Source organism: Nematolebias whitei, chromosome 1 (genome assembly GCF_014905685.2).
Source record: "Nematolebias whitei isolate Nwh7 chromosome 1, NemWhi1, whole genome shotgun sequence".
NCBI classification, from domain to species: Eukaryota; Metazoa; Chordata; class Actinopteri; order Cyprinodontiformes; family Rivulidae; genus Nematolebias; species Nematolebias whitei.
Genome location: NC_056498.1, coordinates 49,669,069 through 49,690,036, shown reverse-complemented (window position 1 = coordinate 49,690,036; position 20,968 = coordinate 49,669,069). Strand labels below are relative to the sequence as shown.

The window sequence follows — 20,968 nt, the reverse complement described above, 5'->3', positions numbered from 1 at the left end:
TGGAGCAGGACACATGTCCAGTTCCTGGCCCTTTTTTTTAAAATTTCCATTCAGTCAGTCCATGGTAAATCTCAACGAGCCAGTTGTGCAGCCTTTCCCTGCAGTGTAAATTTGTCTGCTGTATAATTATAAGACCTAAGTGTGGCTGAGGCTGTGGTGATTAGAACAATCCTAGCTCCAGTTTCACTTGGCAGCAAACTGGGTTGCTCAATACTCTGTTTTGTACTTATTTTGCTGCCACATTATCCTGACTCTTACGCTGCATTCTCCTGCTCCCCAATAATGTTTTCAAAAGGCCCCAAGCATGAAAAACACAAAGCACACACACTTGTTTTCAAAGGCAGACTGTTTAGTCAAGCCGTTCAAAATTAATCTTTGGATTTTGTTTTTTTTTTTCCTGTTCAGATATAAACGACTGCAAGGACCAGTGCCAGAATGGGGGGACTTGTAAGGTAAGGTTGATGGGTCAGAAACCATAGAGCTTTTCTCACTGCTTTGTTTGATTTATTGCATCGCTTTTTTTTTTCTTTAATTCCACTCAACGCCAGAGACTTTTTACAGAGGTTATATAAATAGCTGCTGTAAATGGTTCTCTGCAAACCAGCAGCTGAAATGTTGTGGAATTTCTCTGAAATCAAATCTGGTGAGGAGCGAGTTCATGGGGGTTTCTCAAGGAAGAAAACGCACGTTTCTCCGGCGCACGAGATTGAATTTCCATAAACGTTATTGTGTTGCCAGGGAAAATGTGTTGAAATAAACCCAGGGTTGTAATATTACCACCCACCCTCCCTCCTCCACCCTCTGTTGTCCTTAATTTGCTTCTCTGGTTTGACGGTTATTGTTTGGACTCCACCCATCCAAAACAGTAAATCAAAAACACATGAGTTGCATGAGGTTAAAGGGATAGTCTGGTCATTTCTGAATCAATGTTCTGTGAAATAGTTATCAGTAGTTTATGCTAGGGGTGTAACAAGACATCCAGCTCATGAAACGAGATCCTGGATCCACGAGACCAAGACAAGAATTTGAGTTTCTTGCCTCAGATTTAACTGACTGGCAACAAATCACCATGTGAGCTTTGCATGAAGTCTGACAGACTCTTCCTCTCAACACGTAGCTGCAGAGCCTCAGACTTCAAAGGAGAGCTGCCTGAACAACACTTCTCGAGGAACGTGTCCTGTGGTCCTGGTGCTTGACCATTTGGTTCAACTGCTGCCGTACACAGAAGTGGCGATATATTCAGTACTGACGGGTTTCAAGTGGATGAGAATTCCTGACGTTTTAGTTTCACAGTACACCCCTGGTTGGTACCTCATCAGTCGTTACATCGTTCGTAAGACGACAGAGATTGGAGAAAATGCGAAAAAGTCTTCATCCAGGATAGGCTAACGCATGGGTGTCCAATCCTAGTCCTCAAGTGCCACTAAACATGTTTTACTTGTTTCCCTGCTCCAACGCACCTGATACACTGGTTAAATTACTTCATATTCTGCAGAAGCCCATTAATCGCCCATTGATTCAAATTGCGTATTGGAGCAAATATCTAAAACGTGCAGGATAGTTGCCCTCAAGGACCAGGATTGGACACCTCTGGGCTAACGGCTAGCCAAACAAGGGTCTATTTATCATTTTTCATGCTTTTTAAATTTTTTTTTAACAACTCTCAAAAATGACATACCGGCGTGAAAGAATGCTACATTAGCTAAACCTTTACAGTTTTACATGACACTGTTTTTTAGTTTGTTGCTGTTACTGCACAGTTGCGAGTGTGTTGAACATAGACCATGTTCATGCCCTGAGGGCGCTGAATGCAAAGGTCTGACGGGAGTTGAGTCAACTTTTGAACTGACTTGACGTGTTGGTGCAGCAACCTCTAAATCATGGGCATATAAAGGTGTGCGCTCACTGTAACGCAAATGTTGTTGGGTTGTGAAAACGGCGACAAACTAAACAAATGGTGCCATAAAGTCCGGCGGTTTAACTTTAGTTAACATAAAGCTCTGTAAGTTCATCGGTATGCCGTTTTTGACAAAGACTTCTTTCATAAGCCTGGACAATAATTAAAAATATGTCCTGGTTTGGCCAGTATGAAGACTCTGCTCTAAGACCAATGTCACAGCTGATGATGTACTCATTAATGACAGTGTTACTTCAGTGACCACCTCTTTAAACCCTGCTTTGTCTCTTTCAGGACTTGGTAAATGGCTACCGCTGCACGTGTCTTCCTGGGTTTGCCGGCGAGAACTGCGAGAGGGACGTCGACGAATGCGCGAGCTCGCCGTGTTTGAACGGCGGTCGTTGTCAGGATGAAGTGAACGGCTTCCAGTGCCTGTGTCTGACCGGCTTTTCAGGTCATCTCTGCCAGGTGAGACTGGACTTGATTAGGCACCCAAAAAATCCTCCTCCCGCGAGGATGGTTGCTGTATCTTTGTGCATGTTGCAAACCTGTCTTGCACCACCATATCAAATGGCTGTTGCACCCACAGCCCTCCGTTTTTAAAATGGAGTGCTTTGTTGAAGCTGCTCCTGGCTGCAGCGGGATACATTCCTCTGACTCGGAGGACGGCTCCTATGTCTTCCTTGTTTCCCCCTTCCTCCTAACGCTGTGTGTATGTGTGTGTGTTGTTCTCTGGCACAGCCTGGATGGAGGATGTTGTGGGGTTTTGCTTTGTTTTCCGTCACAGAAACAATGTCACTTATCAAGTTTCACCTTTCTCTATTGAACACCTTTTCTCCCCTAGCTGGATATCGATTACTGCTCGCCCAACCCGTGCCAAAACAGAGCGCCCTGCTTCAACCTGGCCACAGACTACTACTGCGCCTGCTCAGAGGACTATGAGGGGAAAAACTGCTCCCACCTGAAAGACCACTGCCGCACCACCACGTGTAAAGGTAAATCCTGTTTTAGCTTCACCCTGAAGCTTCTGAAGACTGTTAGAGTGCTGTATGTAAACGCTGAACACTTTGCCCACGTTTTCCCATGAGGGTAGTATGTATTTTAAGTTTCTTGGCCAAGGTGAGCAGTGTTGATGAATGTGCCTCCCCCACCACCACTGGACTTTTCCAATGATTCTCCGCTCCTCGAAATTAACTGAAAACCCAGCCAAAGCCTGATGGCGCCGTGTGTGTTCTTAGTCGTATCTTTGGTGGGCCACCTCTTCTTTTCCCCCATGAGAAGCGTGCACATATTTCTGTCTGTGCACACATAATTGAGTGAGTGGACCAACCGCGGAGTCAGATACCAGACGAGAGAGATTCTCTCTGCTCTTGGCAAGAATTAGGCAATTACAGCGAAGCAACTTCACCCGTTTGGCCTAACCTGATCAGACGGGGGGGAAAGAAGGGGATTTCTCTGCACAGTGAGAAAGATCACTTGGAATTGGTTATGAAAGCATAGCAGCTTATCGCTGTTGCTTCTGTCAAAGCCCGCACACACATCCATCTTATCTGACCTGTAAAAAATGACTTTTTTCTAAATCTTTTCCCCACCTTTCTGAGCAGCAGGAATAAAGTCATTCAATGTACCAAAGCCCCATTATTACTGTTGTTCAAACAAAATCTCGACCCATATCTAATTGTGCAGCTTTGAATTGAAACACTCCCAACAGGAATGGTGCATTCTGACTTTTGGTAGCGATACAGCACACAGCAAGGACAAAATTAAAACAAAAAAATGGGGAAATTAAGATCAATGGAACTTTGACAAAACTTGAGGAAACCCAGCCCTCTGACATTTATAGCTCAAACGTTTGCTTTTTAGTAGCAACATAATTCATAATAGTGGCAGAAAATTTAAAGCTTGCACGTCTGAACTGGAAATTTAATATCTTTTACGGTTTTTACACAATTGCAGTTTAAGTTTTTATGATTTTGGGAGAATATTTTCGCTGAATGCTCAACTGAGAATTGATGTCTGATTATAAACTAAAAGTTTGAAACTATGTGACACAAATGCATCTAACTGTTTATTCTTAGTAGGACAGAATACACATTGTATAACAAATATTTATTTTGATCTATATTCTTTTTACATTTAGTCTATGCCTGAAAATGCAGGCATCATTTGTCAAATTATTACACATTTATTGGGTCCCGCTCATGATTTCTTTAGAACATTTCTCATCTCTTCTTACCATTTTGATTTAAAACAAGTGTTTAATGAAACTGGTTTTATTAGTTTCTATGGTTCTGTCTGCAGTGATTGACAGCTGTACTGTCGCCGTGGCGTCAAACAGCACGCCGGGAGGAGAGCGCTACATTTCGTCAAATGTGTGCGGACCTCATGGCCGTTGTCGGAGCCAAGCCGGCGGCCAGTTCAGCTGCGAGTGCCAGGAGGGCTTCAGAGGCACCTACTGCCACGAGAGTACGGCCGAATCCACCTCAATCCCAAACCTGTGCACGATGCGCCCAATGTTTCCCCGCAGGAATATCGTTAATCTTGTCTCGCCTAAATTTCAGACATCAACGACTGCGAGAGCAACCCTTGCAGCAACGGAGGCACCTGCATCGATAAAGTCAGCGTGTACCAGTGCATCTGTGGTGACGGCTGGAAGGGGGACCACTGCGAAATCAGTGAGTGACGCTGCTGCCGTGACCACAAAACAAGCCCACATTTCCCTCAAGTCACTGTTCAACCCTTGTCTCAACATAAAACAAATGTTTATTTGATCACACGTTTGATACGCCGCCCTTCCAGTAAATCACTCTCCCATCTAATGTTTCCAGACATCGATGACTGCAGCACCAACCCCTGTCATAATGGAGGGACATGTCGAGACCTGGTGTCTGATTTCTTCTGCGAGTGCAAAAACGGCTGGAAGGGAAAAACCTGCCACTCACGTAGGAGATGCCTCCTATTTTTTCCTGTTCTTTTTCTTTTCCACACCCATGTAGTCTGTTCGTGCAGGCTCAGGGTATGCGCTTATGGCTGTATTTAATTATCTACTACCTCAGAAACCCTAAGATTTTATTTTACTGAATCCTCTCTCCTCCCCCCCCCCCCCCCTCCAGGTGAAAGCCAATGCGACGAAGCCACGTGCAACAATGGAGGCACCTGCCACGATGAGGGCGACACGTTTCAGTGCAAGTGTTCCCCGGGCTGGGAGGGTACGACGTGTAATATAGGTGAGTCATGCGGTCGCTGCAGTTTCGATTTAATGTTTTACTTTTCTGCTCATTTAAACAGAAACTATTTTCTGAACAAGCTCGATCTCGTTGCGGATATTTACGCGATCCGCAAAGTCCATAAACGATTTTCACCCCTCGGTTCTGTCGGCGCTCTCATGTCCCTTCCTGCTTATTTTCTCTTCTCCGAGTGCTGACAGATATCTGCCTCAAATCTCTGATTGCACCAAAAGTGCTCATTTTTGTTTTTTTTCCCCTTTCTCAGCCAAAAACTCGAGCTGCCTTCCCAACCCGTGTGAGAATGGAGGTACCTGCGTGGTGAAGGGGGAGTCGTTCACCTGCGTCTGCAAGGAAGGCTGGGTGGGCACCACGTGCACCCAGAGTAAGTTGAAATAACCAAGAAGGATGCTTATTTTTATAAAACAATTATACATTTTATGTGCAGAGGGAGTTGAAACGCATTATTTTGATTCATAGTCATTTTCTTTATTCAGAATAATATTTTTGCCCATTTGTATGTACACCTATACATACATGTATAAGTGCTATGTGTTGTCATCACTACGTTCCCAAACAATGACGAAATTAGTTCTCTGCATTTAACTGCATTTGCAATTTAATATATTGGCAGCACAATGGCTCAGTGGTTAGCACTGTTGCCTCACAACTAGAAGGCTCTGGGTTTAATCCCCGGTTGGACCTGGGGTCTTTCTGTGTGGAGTTTGCATGTTCTTCACGTGCTTGTGTGGGTTTTCTTCGGGTACTCCGGTTTCCTCCCACAGACTAAAAACATGCATGTTAGTCTGCTTCAGGCCCAGGCCTCCCTTGCGTAAGAGATGGGATCTCAAACCTACAAGAAGATGGCTTTATCTCAGCAAATGTTACTGATATTGCGCTAAAATTTGGTGTGGTAGTAGCTAAAAGCCATCTCCAAATCATTTATTAATTTATTCAACCTTTATTTATACAGGTTGGTCTCATTGAGTCATGAGGACTCGTTTTCAAGAGAGACATGTTTTATAAAAAATTTTTTTTAAAAAACAGATGAGGTACACACAACAGTCATAAAAAGCATAGAAAATGAAATGCAAATAAAAGTAGTGATATAAAATAACTGTCAACAATGGTGTACCACAAGGCTCAGTCTTAGGACGCACCCTTTTTACATTCTACATAAGTAATGTAGGTCAGATCGATCCTGATGTATTACTTTTTTTGGCAGATGACAGTTGTTTATTGTTGAGCTAAATCAGTTGCTAAGGTTTTCCAGCTTTTACAATCGTCATTCAGCATCATCCAGTCAGATTTGTTCTGTCTCAAACTGATGCTAAATGCTGATAAAACAAAAGGGATGCCATTTTCAAACAGGAAGTTGGTACCAGCAGTCCTTCCTCCCATCTTATCTATGAATGGTGCTCCTACCGAGTTTGTGGATTCTTACAAATACTTTGGTATCTTGACCTGACATCTCGTATGAGATTGTGCACATTGTCATTTTCACAGTTTGACTCAAATCGCTATACGACATAAGATGTTTGTCTAAAGCGCAGGCAGGGCGGGCGATATGCATCCCTTCAAAGAATGTTGGGCCTTTATGTTTCTTTTCCCTCTCTCTGTCCACGGCCGGTCACGATAGGAGAAAACGATGGTGGAGGGAGAAAGAGGCCAGGGAAAGTGGAGACAGATGTTTCTCCCCACTCTTGTCGTTGCATTCCTGTCCAAACAGTGACATGTCTGCTTGTTCTACAGCCCTGCGATATTTCCCCCAACTTTCCTGGGACTCCAGCCCAGAACGCATGTTCTCCAAAACATGAATTCCTTTTGTAACGATTACATGTGAAGGAGAACTGGCAGGGGTGGGATTCTGGGTGTGGAGGTGGGGGGGATGTGACACTAGCAATAATTAGGCAGGGAGTCTAGTTCTGAACAGCCCATCATGCCTCTGCAAGCCGCAAGCTCAGACGTGCTCTTTGCTGTCTTCTGCACCCAACGCTCCTACACAAGCGAGGAGGTAAAAACAAAACACTCACTATTTTTTTCTTCTGCTGCTTCCCTCCCTCTCTTCTGTTTTTTCTTCAGATACCAACGACTGCAGTCCCCACCCGTGGTAAGTGGAAGCCAAACATTTCCTGTAGATTTCAACAGATGTAAACAAGTTGCTCCTCACCTGCATGCTTTTCTCTCGGCTGAGAACCGGGCGAACACCCGCCCTTCTTTCATTCCTGGGATGCAATCGGCTAACCCTGTTTTTGTGAACTCCCACGTGCGGCTCCTATTCTAACAAACACTTTTCAGAGCTCTGTCTGAATTCCTAACACTCTTGTATGACAAAATGATATCTTTGAGAAACTGCTTTGGTGCCAGAGGACGTCATGTCTCTTTTTATTTCTGCAGCTACAACAGTGGGACCTGCGTTGACGGGGACAACTGGTACCGTTGTGAGTGCGCTCCAGGCTTCGCCGGTCCGGACTGTCGAATCAGTGAGTGTTACTCCACCTCCAGCTCCGCCTTGATGCCCGTTTCAGCCCAATGTCAGTCAGGCCAGAGACGATCAGTCACTTCTAAATGGAAAGTCTAGTCGGCCAATTATCTCTGAGCGTTGGGCTTCAAGCCAAGCTAGGCCATTTTGGTGTCACTCCACTGAGCCGTGCTGCTGTCCCTGGGGTAAACCAGCTTAGCAAGCCAGCAGCTAATCAGCCATGCTCTCTGACACTGATTACACAGATTGTTTTCCCTCTTAAAGGCTTTCAGATGGCCGCATTCTTTCCCATTGCGAACCCTTTGTTCTGCTAAGTCCAGCTCCTGCATACCTGCTAATGATCCTGCCGACCTATGAAAGCTGCAAGGGGTGAAAAGCTGTCCAGGGTTGATTTGAAGTTTGTTTTCCTTTTTGTGTATAGCACAGTTGAGATGACGCGTGATCTCCGTGGATGTAGCCATGGAATTAGATTTGTGTGCTGATTTGCTTAACCTAATATTTGAATTGTGTCTGGCTCTTTATTCCATAAACAAACATGTATTTTTTTTCCTTTGCCCTGGCCCTTCTCTTGGACAGATATCAACGAGTGCCAGTCTTCTCCTTGTGCCTCGGGCTCCACTTGTGTGGACGAGATCAATGGATATCGTTGCCTGTGTCCAACGGACAGAACTGGACTCCACTGTCAAGAAGGTAAGTCTCACAAAATAATCTGAACAAGCACATTAAATATAATCATTTCTAACAGAAACTTATCTCATTGCAGAGACAAGAAAGCATTGCTCTGTTAATGGACATGTGACCCTCGATGGAGCCACATGGGAGGAAGACTGCAACACTTGCCACTGCTCCAGTGGGAAAGTTGTGTGCACAAAGGTATGTCTGAACAAACTGTGGCAGCAGTGGATCGAGTTCTGTTCACTGCTCAGCTGTGAGAGGCCTGATGCCTCTGTTTACCGATGAGGGAGGCTGTGGAGAAAGCGGTTACTGATTCAAGGGTTGCGCTTGTGGGTGTGACTTGTTCTCAGCTGTAGGTAGGGCCAAGTTGGACCACAACAACATTCTGTGTTTCAGGGTTGAGCTGGTTTGGGAGTGTCAAATTCTATATAGGGATGATACAGTTTGCTTTAAAAAGAAGCACAATGGCGCTATTATAAATCGGTGTCAGGTGCCAAATACAGAAACTCCCACAGTCGAACTGGATTAACTGCGGATGGTGTCATTTTTTGTACAGAAGCAACTTGAGGTAGCGTTATCGTGCTCATCTAACCACCAAGTGAAGAAAAGCTCGTTACTGGTACAGCCCATGGGGGTTAAAATAACCTGGAACTGTGGGACATACTCCAGGCTGTTGTTTTCAGCACAACCTGATGTTGCTTTTTGTATTTTACACCAAACAGAAGCTTGTTGTGTGTGCGGTTGTTGGCGCAAATCACATTCTGGAGTTTAATTAGCAACCAAACTGTCTCAGAAGCTATTAACTGAACGTTAATGCTGTTTTTAAATTGAAACCTTCATAATTATATCCAACAAAAAAGCTCAGTCAGGTCATCTGTATGTTTTTTTGTTGAGACGTTTAGTCCTTAATCCAAAGGACTTCATCAGTCTGAGGAGCTACAGACAAACTCAAACTCGCAAGCAGCACACTCCCCCAGTGGACCAACCAGTTTGCTGGTGATGAGCTGTGTTCTGCGGCCCGCCCTCTCCCCCGTCGACTCCTCTGGAGTGGTTCTAAACATCGAAGTTTATGCTCAATAATCCAGGTAGAAAATCCAACAAAGTTCAGTCAGGTCATCTGGGCGGTTTGTTTGTGGCTCCTCGGACTGATGAAGTCCTTTGGATGAAGGACGAATCGTCTATAAAAAAAAAATAACATCCAGATGACCTGACTGAACTTTTTTTTTTTACTTGAATTATTGAGCATGAACTTTGGTGTTTTGAACCACCAGCTATGGCTGCCTCAGAGGAGTCGACAGGGGAGAGGGCGGGCCGCAGAACACAGCTCATCACCAGCAAACTGGTTGGTCCACTATGGAAGTGTGCTGCTTGTGGGACTGAGTTTGATTTTGGCTCCTCGGACTGATGAAGTCCTTTGGATGAAGGACGAAACGTCTCAACAAACGCAAAAAAGAAACCGTCCAGATGACCCTGTTAGATTTTTTTTTTTTTTAAACCTGTATTATTGAGCATGAACTTTGATCTTAATAATTATAGTCACACGGTTTGTCTTTAGGGGACAAACAATGTCTGCAAGTTGTATTTTATAGCAGTTTAAATAATTTTAGTCAACAACTGACTAACTTAACTATCAGTCCCTTTCTGATGCAACGTGTCATTTCAATCTTGAATCAAAAAATTATCTATGTGGTTTCTCTTCGGGAGACCAGCAATGTTGGCAAGACATCTTTCATAGTTGAAGTATTTTAGTCCAGTACTGACTGAAACTTGCTGCAAACTGTCGATGCAATTTTCAATCAATGCTTTGATTATCTTCAGGGGACAATTGATATAAAACATATTTTAGAGTTTATTTTCATAGCTTTTGAGAAAAAAATAATCAAAGGCTGACTCTTCTTACCTTTGCTATCTCTTTCTGGTGCAGTTCTTTAAATTTTTTAATCAAAACTTTAATAAAAACTCCACTTTTATCTTCAGGTGTCTGTAAAATGTGTTTTAAAAATTCACTTCATGGCTGCTAAGAAATTATGCTAATTCACATTTTACTTACGTTTAGCCTTGCATTTTTATTTGTTGCTGCAAGGTTGATTAAATATCTAGATTTAAAACAAAACCTGCCGTGGTGTTTTTCTGTGCAGATGTGGTGTGGCCCCAGGTCGTGCAAACTTGGCGCCAAAGGCCGAGGCGGCTGTCCACCAGGCCAGAGCTGCTTGCCTCTCAGGGAAGGCCACTGCTTTGTGAAGCCGTGCGTTGAGCTCGGAGAGTGTTGGCGCCCCAACTCTCCCCAGCCTCCCATCAAATGCCACCCCAGCTCCTCTTACCAGGACAGCAGCTGCGCCAACATCACCTTCACCCTAAAGAAGGAGACCATGCCTCAAGTGAGTTATCCAGGCAACAAGCTTTTAGGGTCTTTTTTTTTTTTTTTCCTGCAGCATTAGTCATAAATTACTGGCGACAGCAAATTGTGAAAAATCAGGTTTTTAGGAGCTCCCGCCTTCCCTTCAGGGCAAAACCAGACTCCTAAAGAATTAATTTACGTGTTCATTTAGTTTGTATTTGGTTGTCTAAATCCTTGCTCTGCTGTGATTTTTCCAACGCCCATGCTACGCACCTTAACCTGACTTCACTATCAGATTAATTTAGGAATAAGCACCACAGCTAAATGAGATCTTAGCAACTCTGTCACAAAAAGTGGTAATCACTCACCAGTCGCAGAACAAGCATATGAGCTGGTGGTCTTTAATCTAAATGAGGTGGACTTCAGCCAGACATGATGTTGCTCTGTTTCCATATGTGTTAACATATGCTTCGTCCCATCTCCATGCGCAGGGCTTGACTGTGGAAGGAGTCTGTAAGCAGCTGAGGCGTTTGCATGTAGTCAAGAATTTTTCCTTGGAGCATTCTGTGTCCATAACCTGTGACCCGTCGTTCTCGGCGAGTAACGAGATCCACGTCTGCATTGTGAGTACCTCCTCCCACTCTGTCTGCCATATGGTTGATGCATGCTCCGAGAGGTTCTCTTTGATTTATAGCCTGCAGCGTGCATTACAGGCAGCACGTAAAGATGCTTCAACAGGATGGGTTTAAAATGGCTTGTTTTTGTGGAACAGTTTAGGAGCAAGTTTCTCTTGTAGATGTGATGTCAATGAAAATGGAATTTAAACGTCACTTTCTTTGCTTCTAGTCTGCTGAAGATCATCGCTTGGACCGCAGCCCCGTTAAAGAGATCATAGATCGAATAATCGGCCTGGTCAGCAAACGGAGCGGGAACAACACCATCATCTCTGCCATCGCAGAAGTCCGCGTGCCAAAGCCCAACAAAACCGGTACGAACCAAGTGTTTTCTTTTCCCCAGACTTCACAAAACCAAGCTCTAAAGGGTTATCAACAACCTTATCAGCTGTGGCGGAGTATGGAGAAAGAGGCAAAAGTCTTTGTCTAGGCTAAGCTAACGGCTAGCCAAACAAGTCGGTATTTTGTTTTTCAGGCTTCTAAAACAACTCAAGAATTACTGGTGTGAAAGAACACACCAGCTGATAATAATCTACACTTAAGTCGACACGATTGTTTAGCTTGTCACCGTTTTCTCAACCTAACATATGCATCTGTGATTTAAGCATAGACTGATGCTCTATATGGTTATGGTGCCAAGGCTGCTGAATGTATCGCTCCAAAATTTTACTCTATTTCCATTGCGGCCCGAGTCCTCCTGATCGAGGCTCAGCCCGTGGACGGTTGAGGCCGGTAGCGGCCTCCATCGTGCCGGGATCCGGTCTTCTCGGAGTCTGGTTGCTTGGAAACGCAGCCCAAAGCGGGTGGTAAACTCCATCTAAGACTCGACACGAGACCGATGGCGGACAAGTACCTTAGAGGAAAATTGAAAAGAACTTTGAAGAGAGAGTTCAAGAGGACGTTGGGGCGGTTGTGGCTGAGTGGTTAGAGCAGTCGTTCTCCAGTGGGAGAGTTGGGTGTTCGATTTCACCAGCAGTCGCATGTTGATGTGTCCCTGGGCAAGACACTCCCATCGGTGTATGAATGTGATAAAGCACTGATTACTCTTTGTGTAGATCTAGTAGAGTGCTGTATGAATGGGTAAATGAGGACACAGGTTGTGTTTTAAAGAGCTTTGAGTACCTTGACTAGATAGAAAGGTGCTATATAAGTACAGTCCATTTACCATTTATCTGTGGATTGATAAATTCAGCAGCTTCAGCACCATCAGAATATGCTCAGCATACGTATATCTGAAGGTACAGACGTTTAGTTGAGGAAACGGCAACTAGCTAAACAAAGAGTGTCAAGTTAAAATGTGGAAGTTTAATATTTGTTAGTAGACTTTTGTTTCACACTGGTATGTTCGGGCCCTTAGCTAGTCATTAGCATAGCCTGGATAAAGACTTTGCCCTTTTTCTTTATACGTCATGCTCTGAATGTTGTCACGACTGATAACTGTCTGACACAACAATGACTAGATTATCCAACTTTAATGTTCCAACATGGACCGACTCTGTCCGTCGTCCGATGGTAGGCGTAGTGGAGTGTTTACACTTAGTATTTAAATGGTAAAAGGAGGTGCATGCCTGTGGGGCTTTAAATGGGCTCACTGCGACTGGCCGGCCTCCTGCATGTGTCCACCATCGATCAACATGGTGACAGCACCCTCCTTTCTTGTTTTAAGTCTGAGAGGTCAGGTTATACTGGACAAAGTTAGCCAATGATTTAAAATCTTTAAAGGGGGTATTAAAATAAAGCTTGTCGTTTTATGTTGCCATTTCTTTGACGTGCGACTGTCTTCTCCCGTCAGACTACCTGGTGCCGCTCCTCAGCTCCGTTTTCATCGTCATCTGGGCGCTCGTGCTGCTCTTTGTTTTTCTGTGGTGCGTGCGGCGGCGGCGGAAGCAGAGCAGCCACGGCGGGACGTCGCCAACGGGCTCCGAGGACAACACGACCAACAACGTGCGGGAGCAGCTCAACCAGATCAAAAACCCCATAGAGAAGCACGTGGGCCTCACAGTGGCCATCAAAGACTACGAGAGCAAGAACTCAATCATAGCCAATATAAGGACGAATCATTCTGAAGGGGATGAGGACGACAAGGAGAGGCACCTACAGAAGGGCCGCTTTGCCAAGCAGCCAGCATACACACTGGTGGAGAGGGACGAGAAGGCGCCCATCTCCAATCCCAACCCAACGTCCAAGCATCCTAACTGGACTAATAAACAGGACAACAGAGACTTGGAGACGGCAAACAGCATAAACAGGATGGACTACATCGTATAGCAGACAGCTGTGTTGCTGTGCAACCAAGCGTTATTCCTTCACACCCAGGTGGTGGGTGAAACCGGGGAGCTTTGGCACGTGTAGTTTCTGCACGCTCGTGCCACTCGAGACCCCACAGTATTTTCAGATTTTTCCCCGTGTTAATTTAAGTTTTGACAAGCTGGCTTACACTGGCAGTGATGGTTGCTTTGGTTGGCTGAAAAAACTCAAGGCACTGGTCTACATTTCACAGTAGAACTACTTGCAGAAGTGTCCTCCTGTGCATTTCCTCTTTTGTACTTTATACTTGGACTAACGGAAGGGGCTCCTGGTGTCGTTGTAGAGCGACTCGAACTACTCGACGTGTTCAACACTAGAGCGAATTGCTTTTTTTGGTGCGTTCCTTCTAGTTCCGTTTTGAGAAAAGTGCCTTTTTTCAGCTTTAGACTTCAGCAACTGTCAAGTAAGAAAAGAAATCCACTTTATTATTTATTTTATTTTTACGGGGAGGGGAAAGGAGAAGAGGGGGTTCAATGTCAGCAGCAGTCGCTGCCAATATGAAGAATTTATGTGACAATTTAGAACATGTAGATATGTACATTTTTTATTAATCATTGTGTATATTTGATTTATTAACTTAATAATCAAGAGCCTTAAAATCTCATTCCTTTTTATTTATATGTTGTGTCTATTTTGAAGGTTCTGATAGCTGCAGAAACATACCATTTCTTTAAAAAAAATAAAATTCAGTGATTTCAATTTAAGCCAAATTTCTAAAAATTTCAGAAGACAAAAGATGGGCACTTTGGGCTTGAAAAAAAAATCCATTTTTTGTTTTGCCTTTTTTTTTTTTTTTTACATTTCATTATTTGTTGCCAGGACCTTAATAGAAGGCAGGTGAGGGTAGGACGAGAAAGAAACATGGCCGCTGTGAGGGTCGGACACCGTGGCAGACATATTGCTCGGCACTAAACAGTTTCTACTTAAGGGAACAAAAATTCAGCCGCTCCAGTTTGACGCACCAGAAATCCCATCTGCTTTAGTTAATAGCATAAGCTAGACGTCGAGTACTTGAACAGTGGGGGGGCAATGGGAACGCTGTGGAATCGGATAAAGACACTGCCTTGCTCTGCTAGTCTGCTTTTTGTGCACATTTCTTTAAAAAAAAAAAAAAAAAACTAAAAAAAAAAAGAGGCTCTTTCAAGACGTTTTATCTCATTTGTTAACCTTTAAGATCGTGGCAACCTTTTCTGTTTTTTTTTTTTTTTGACTTTTTGTGTTTATGAACTTGAGAATTATGTGTTGATCTGGCAATATTTTTTTTTGAAAGTCATATTTATTAAATATTTTGTATGAAAAGAGAATTAAAGTCGCCTTTGTTCTGGGGAGATGAGTTTAAGTGTCTTGTCTGTGATGCATCAGGACAAACATGTCAGCGCACACGAGCGCTTTCTCATGCGCCTGGCGTGGGAACCAGAGCTGGAGACACATCGTGAACTCGAATGAGGTCCCTGTCCAAATATATTAACGGTTAATTGCGTTGCAGCTAGCCGTTCTCGCGTTTAAGTTAATCTTGGAGAAGAAAATACCCTCATGGGCCTCAGACAACGTTTCCCTTGTTGCACCAAAACTTTTTGTCAAACCTTTAAAACAGTAAAGTTTAAGACTGAAGAAGTCTTTCGGATGAAAGACGAAACGTTTCTAATTTAAATGTTTTTTGAACCCGTCCAGAGGACCTGACTTAACTTTTTTTTTTTTAGATTTTTCTACCTGGATTGTTGAGCATGCATCAGGATATTCAAGATGATCGCTTCAAAAAATGTTCAAAAGGATTAAAAGCAAGACAGGATTAGCAACACCTCTTTTAAAATGTCCAGTTTTGCTAATCCACCACAGTCTTTGTGCATTCCCCACCCCAACAAAGCGGAACTGGCTTCAAGTGGTAAACTGGTTCAGGTTACGGCTCCAAATACTCCATAAAATCCTTTCTCAAGCTGTCCGCCAATCTGGACTGTTTGTGTAAGAAAATTATGTACACTAGTCCCTCATTTAACGCGGGGGTTATGTTCCAGACACCCCCCAATAAGTGGAAAAACCACAAAGTACAAACGCTATATTTATTTTAGTATTTATATATATTTTAAGGCTTTAAAACCTTCCCACACTCTTGCAATGTTCTAAACTCTTAAACCTACGTAACTTTAATAGCAAACATATATTTACTATACAGTACTGCAAAATATTTATATGGCTACTCACCAGCCTTGGTCCGGTTCTGGTCGGCTCTCTGCAGCCGTTGAGCACCAGAGGCTTTTAGAGAGCCAGTACAAAACCGCACAACGATTCCAGTTGAGTTCAAATAATCCAGAAGAATCTGGATGAAAAAAGTCCAGGTGAACTCCGGAGAGGACACCGGACCTCCAGGCAACGCCTCCCCGCTCGAGAGGCTTCATGCGCCGGCAAACAGCACTCAGATTGACTGATGAGGCTGGAAGTAGTCCTGGTCCGGTTCTGGTCGGCTCTGCATCCACGGAGCGCTGAAGTCACTGAATAAAGACCAAACTTTTAAGTCTGGTTCAGATCGGATCAGAACTTTCCCTCCATTTCGGCAGAAAGCAGCGGTCAGAAGCACAGTTGGCTTCTGGGTAATGTAGTTCTTTGGACTGGCCACACAGTGTAGGCTTACTGAAAGAAAACTAAATGGCGGCGCCTGTCCGAAGTTTTTTCCCGTTAACTTTTTATCTGTACCGTCCCAATCACGTAATATGAAAGTTGACATGGAAAAACCATGAAGCAGCGAAGAACTTCTGTATTACCTTTATTTGTAGAAAACGTGTTGGCCTGGCTCAAAATGTTAATCTGTTGTATATTCAGTAATTATTTCCTGAAGGTTTATTTAATATTAGTCCAGTGCTTCATGAGATGTTCTGCTAAAGCACAGACTTGACTTGAAGCAGTTGACGATCCGTCTGTTGGGGATCGGTGTCGGCTACTAACGAGCGTTCTGAAACTGCAGCAGCTGTATTCTACAGTCCTACCATGATTTCCAAAGCACCACTCCAGTAGTTGCTCACATTTTATTCAGATTCAGAATAAACGCTACACAATACCTCCCAATTTAGAGATTCATTACAGATGCTTGGGAACAGAGTATGAAGTAAACTATGAGAATGAAGTCAACCCCCCAAAAAATGACATTTTTGGAGAATGGGGTGATGAAATAAATCTGGAAACCCCCATCAAACACATCGGAGCTGGAGCGGGGATGCTGGACGGGTTTCAGACGTGTAGGAGCCAGTGCTTCAGACTTGAAGCCATGACGCACTGCGCGGCTCCTGCCTGTCTCAAATCCTTAATCTTGAACACAAAACCAAATCGAAACTTCAATTAAAGGTTTTTCACTTATTTGCGAGCCTCTCTTGGCCGCTGCTACTTCAGGGTGGAGGCGGATTCAAGTATTTGACAAAGGAAAAGTAATGTATCAATTGACAAAGTGGTTAGCAGTGTGTGTGTGTGTGTGTGTGCGTGTGTGTGTGTGATTTAAAAAGCACATGTTAAATATCGCAGTTAGAAGTGACACATGGACTACAAACATGAAGCCAGTCAGAATATAATCTCCATCCCTGTGGCGTCAGGAATCTTTACTGTAGTGTTTCCTTCCCCTTCAGGACCTCTTCATTCGCCGTAATCTCGAGGTTCTGGGCACGTTCTCGCTTGCCTCCTCTGTGAATGTGGATCTGGAACCAATAGAAGAGCCCGAGGACGCGGGCTTGACAGATAGGCCCCTCAGACTTGCGGCCGGCCTGTTTTGGATTGTTGGTGCTGTGTTATTGCTGGTGAGGGGGAGCCTCTGGGCTGGTTTCCCTGGAGTAAGCAGCTCTACTTCCAATGTGGTTTTCTTGTGCTCTAAGACAAGGGAAGCCTTGGACTCGAGCTTTACTTGGACCGGAGGAAGTGGCAGCAAAGGAAGGTCGTGGATGGAAGTCTGTGAGGAGCGCTCGGCAGAGCGAGCTCGTGTTGTGGCTGGAGGTTCTCCAAGGCACGTTCTCTTGGCCGGCTGCAAGTGCGGATCTTCCCCGGCGTCACCGGGCTCGCACCTCCTGCTGCTCTTATAAATGACTTCAAGCTCAACTGGTTTCAGCGTTTGAATCTCAGCCTTAAAGTCAGACGAGGAACTGGTGCAGGAAGGGGCCTTCAGCTCAGACGCGGGGACAGTCGTCGAGCTCGGCTCAGACTCTCCAGCTTTATGTTCTAGAGTTTGGTTTTTGAGACAAGCCCCCTGGTCCATCTGCTCCTTCTCCATGGTGGAACCTGAGATGTTTTGTTGGACGTTGGCTTGTTTGGCTCTGAAATGTTGAAAAAAAATATATACACGAGTAACTTGTGTGTCTATGTTGTCTGCTGGGTTTGTAAAGATCGTACTCACATCTTTTGAAGCTTCCTTGTTTTTGTGGGGCTGTGTAAAAACTCGTGGGTTCCTCCCACACTGGAAAAATATTCAGATCTGGTTTGTTCCCTCAGCTCAGCCTGGAGAAGACAAACAAAAGGTGTAAACAAAATAAAATATTATTCTGTGCATCACCTGACTGCTGTGGCTTCACGGTGCTGCCAGTTATAAATTTGGACTTAAAGGCCATGAATTAATTCATATTTCCTGTTCCATATTTTCCATATTTCATATTTCCTGCCGCCTTTCATGCCAGAGTTTTAAAATAAAATCATCGTATGTTGAGAAATGATGCGTAGTCATTTTGGTGAAAGCTTCAAAGTAACTTTACAGCATGTGCGCATGCATGTGATCAGTTAGTGCTCAGAGCACTGTGTTAACATATAACCACACCAGATTTTAGTCAAAAATCTGAAAAGAACTGACTAAGTTAAAGACATCTTTACAGGGGTGTTTGACCATTTGTGAACTCTTTAAAATTTTCTATATTTCTGTATAAAGATGACATAAAACATCAGATTTTCACACAAGTCCTAAAAGTAGATAAAGAGAACCCAGTTGAACGAATGAGACAAATATTATACTTGTTCATTTATTTATTGAGGGAAATGATCCAGTATTACATATTTATGAGTGGTAAAAGTATGTGAACCTCTGGTATTATCAGTTAATTTGAAGGTGAAATTAGAATCAGGTGTTTTCAATCAATGGATGATGATCAGGTGTGAGTGGGCACCCTGTTCGATTTAAAGAACAGGATCTATCAAAGTCTGATCTTCACTACATGTTGGTGGAAGTGGATCGTGGCAGGAACAAAGGAGATTTCTGAGGAGCTCAGAAAAAGACTTGTTGATGCTCATCAGACTGGAAAAGGTTACAAAACATCTGTAAAGAGTTTGGACTCCACCAATCCACAGTCACACAGATGGTGTACAAATGGAAGAAGTTCAAGAGCATCATTACCCTCCCCAGGAGTGGTGGACCAACAAAGATCTCTCCAAGAGCAAGGTGTGGAATAATGAGGCCACAAAGGAGCCCAGGGTAACTTGAAACAACTGAAGGTCTCTCTCACACTGACTAATGTTGATGTTCATGAGTCCACCATCAGGAGAACACTGAACAACAATGGTGTGCATGGCAGGGTTGAAGGAGAAAGCCACTGCTCTCCAAGAAGAACATGGCTGCTCGTCTGCAGTTTGATAAAGATCAAGTGGACGAGCCAGGAGACTGTTGGAAGAATGTTTTGTGGACGGATGAGACCAAAATAGAACTTTTTGCTTTAATTGAGAAGAGTTATGTTTGAAGAAAGTAAACTCTGCATTCCTGCATAAGAACCTTCTCCCATATGTGAAACACAGAGGTGGTAGTATCATGGTTTGGGCCTGTTTTGATGCATCTGGGCCAGGACGGCTTGCCATCATTGATGGAACAATGAATTCTGAATTATATCAGAATTCTAAAGGAAAATGTCAGAACATCTGTCCATGAACTGAATCTGAATAGAAGGTGGGTCATGCAGCAAGACAATGACCCTCAGCACACAAGTGGTTCTACCAAAGAATGATTCAAGAAGAATAAAGTTCATGTTTTGGAATGACCAAGTCAAAGTCCTGACTTTAATTTAATCCAGATGTTTGTGGAAGGGCCTGAAGCAGCAGTTAATGTGAGGAACCCACCAACATCCAGAGTTGAAGCTGTTCTGCACAGAGGAATGGATATAACTACCTCCAAGCTGGTGAGCAGGACTGATCACCAGTTACCAGAAATGTTTAGTTGCAGTTTTTTAAGGTCAGTTGGCTCTGGTGGCCATCTTAAATCAAATTTACTTCAAAAGCAGTAAATAACTTCCAATTCTTACTTTGAGAGTTTCATTCAAGTTCATCAAATAGCTCTTGAGAATTTTGAACATCAACATATTTTTGTGGCAGGTGATGCAGGTTTACACAAACATAATCTTTTGACTTCCTTGTACGTACCAAGATTTTGTACTTCCCGAATTGGGTAAATGGAGTCCTCAAAAACCAATTTGTCTCTTTAGTTGAGAGAACGTTCATAACGTCTACAGTCTAAGTGACACTTTCAGCCCGAGGCAGATTACTGAACACAGTTCGGACAAGTTAAAACTAAAAAAAAAAAAAAAAAGACTCAATAAAAAATGAGGAAGGAAAAACAGAAAACAAAGAAAGTTTTGTTTCCTCAATAGGATTTTTTTAATATTATGATTACTCAAGTTGCAGTAATGAAGTCTTTAACAGAATATGACAGACTCAGTCAAATGTGCATTATTCATTGCTCACTTGGAAACTTTGGGGTGAAAGAAAAAAAAACAAGAAAAGAAATATTTGAGGCAGAACAAGAAACGTTCAGTAATGGATTTCACCAACATGCGCCCTCAACAGGCCACAAATGAAGGTTAATCACAGGTTTTGTTCCCTTAGCTGACCAGGAGCAAACTCGTTTTATGAGCGAACAGGAAACGCTGGAGGTACATTAAGCAGAACTTATTGGTACTCTGTGTAATTATAATGCTGAAGAATAAGGAAGACTGCGCCCCGAACCGGAAGAAGTGGGTAAAGATAATGGATAGACGGATGTTCTACTGAAATAAACGACGTGCATAATCACAAGCGTCCCTCGCTGTATCGCGGTTCAGTTCTTGCAGCTTCACTGTATCACAGTTTTTTTAAACCAGTTTTTTTTTATATTGAGTGTAGATTTAGGTTTATTATCATATGCAGATCAACATAAGGTCAACAATGCAATGAAATACTTAGGACGAGAAGAACTGTCACGACTCGCCTAAAAAAACAATGAAAAGAAATGCCAAAGCATGCAACAAAAACACAAAACAAGGCGCCGAAAGTGAAAAAGAAATGCATCTATAGCAACATGGTCCTATTAGCAGCGTGGTTCTGTTAGCAGTAAGGTTCTTTTAGCACCGTGATACTGTTAGAAGTGTGGTTCTGTTAGCAGCCCAGTCCTGT

General features: G+C 43.5%; 2 protein-coding genes across 2 annotated transcripts in view; one reads left to right on the top strand and one right to left on the bottom strand.

Annotated features, from left to right (window-relative positions):
• jag1b (jagged canonical Notch ligand 1b) overlaps nt 1-13,730 on the top strand; it is a 35,367-nt gene extending 21,637 nt beyond the window's left edge. Inside the window, exons 11-26 of the mRNA XM_037678242.1 lie at nt 406-452; nt 2,192-2,365; nt 2,742-2,892; nt 4,199-4,363; nt 4,459-4,572; nt 4,726-4,839; nt 5,011-5,124; nt 5,390-5,506; nt 7,204-7,231; nt 7,519-7,604; nt 8,180-8,293; nt 8,367-8,476; nt 10,417-10,656; nt 11,108-11,239; nt 11,463-11,604; nt 13,083-13,730. Coding sequence (XP_037534170.1) covers nt 406-452; nt 2,192-2,365; nt 2,742-2,892; nt 4,199-4,363; nt 4,459-4,572; nt 4,726-4,839; nt 5,011-5,124; nt 5,390-5,506; nt 7,204-7,231; nt 7,519-7,604; nt 8,180-8,293; nt 8,367-8,476; nt 10,417-10,656; nt 11,108-11,239; nt 11,463-11,604; nt 13,083-13,558 — 2,324 coding nt within the window. The 3' untranslated portion in view covers nt 13,559-13,730. The remainder of the gene's footprint in view (nt 1-405; nt 453-2,191; nt 2,366-2,741; nt 2,893-4,198; nt 4,364-4,458; nt 4,573-4,725; nt 4,840-5,010; nt 5,125-5,389; nt 5,507-7,203; nt 7,232-7,518; nt 7,605-8,179; nt 8,294-8,366; nt 8,477-10,416; nt 10,657-11,107; nt 11,240-11,462; nt 11,605-13,082) is intronic.
• A 3,471-nt stretch (nt 13,731-17,201) lies between these two features.
• Nucleotides 17,202-20,968, bottom strand: part of LOC119424487 (SLX4 interacting protein) — a 60,716-nt gene continuing 56,949 nt past the window's right edge. Inside the window, 2 exon segments of the mRNA XM_037692006.1 lie at nt 17,202-17,883; nt 17,964-18,064. Coding sequence (XP_037547934.1) covers nt 17,202-17,883; nt 17,964-18,064 — 783 coding nt within the window.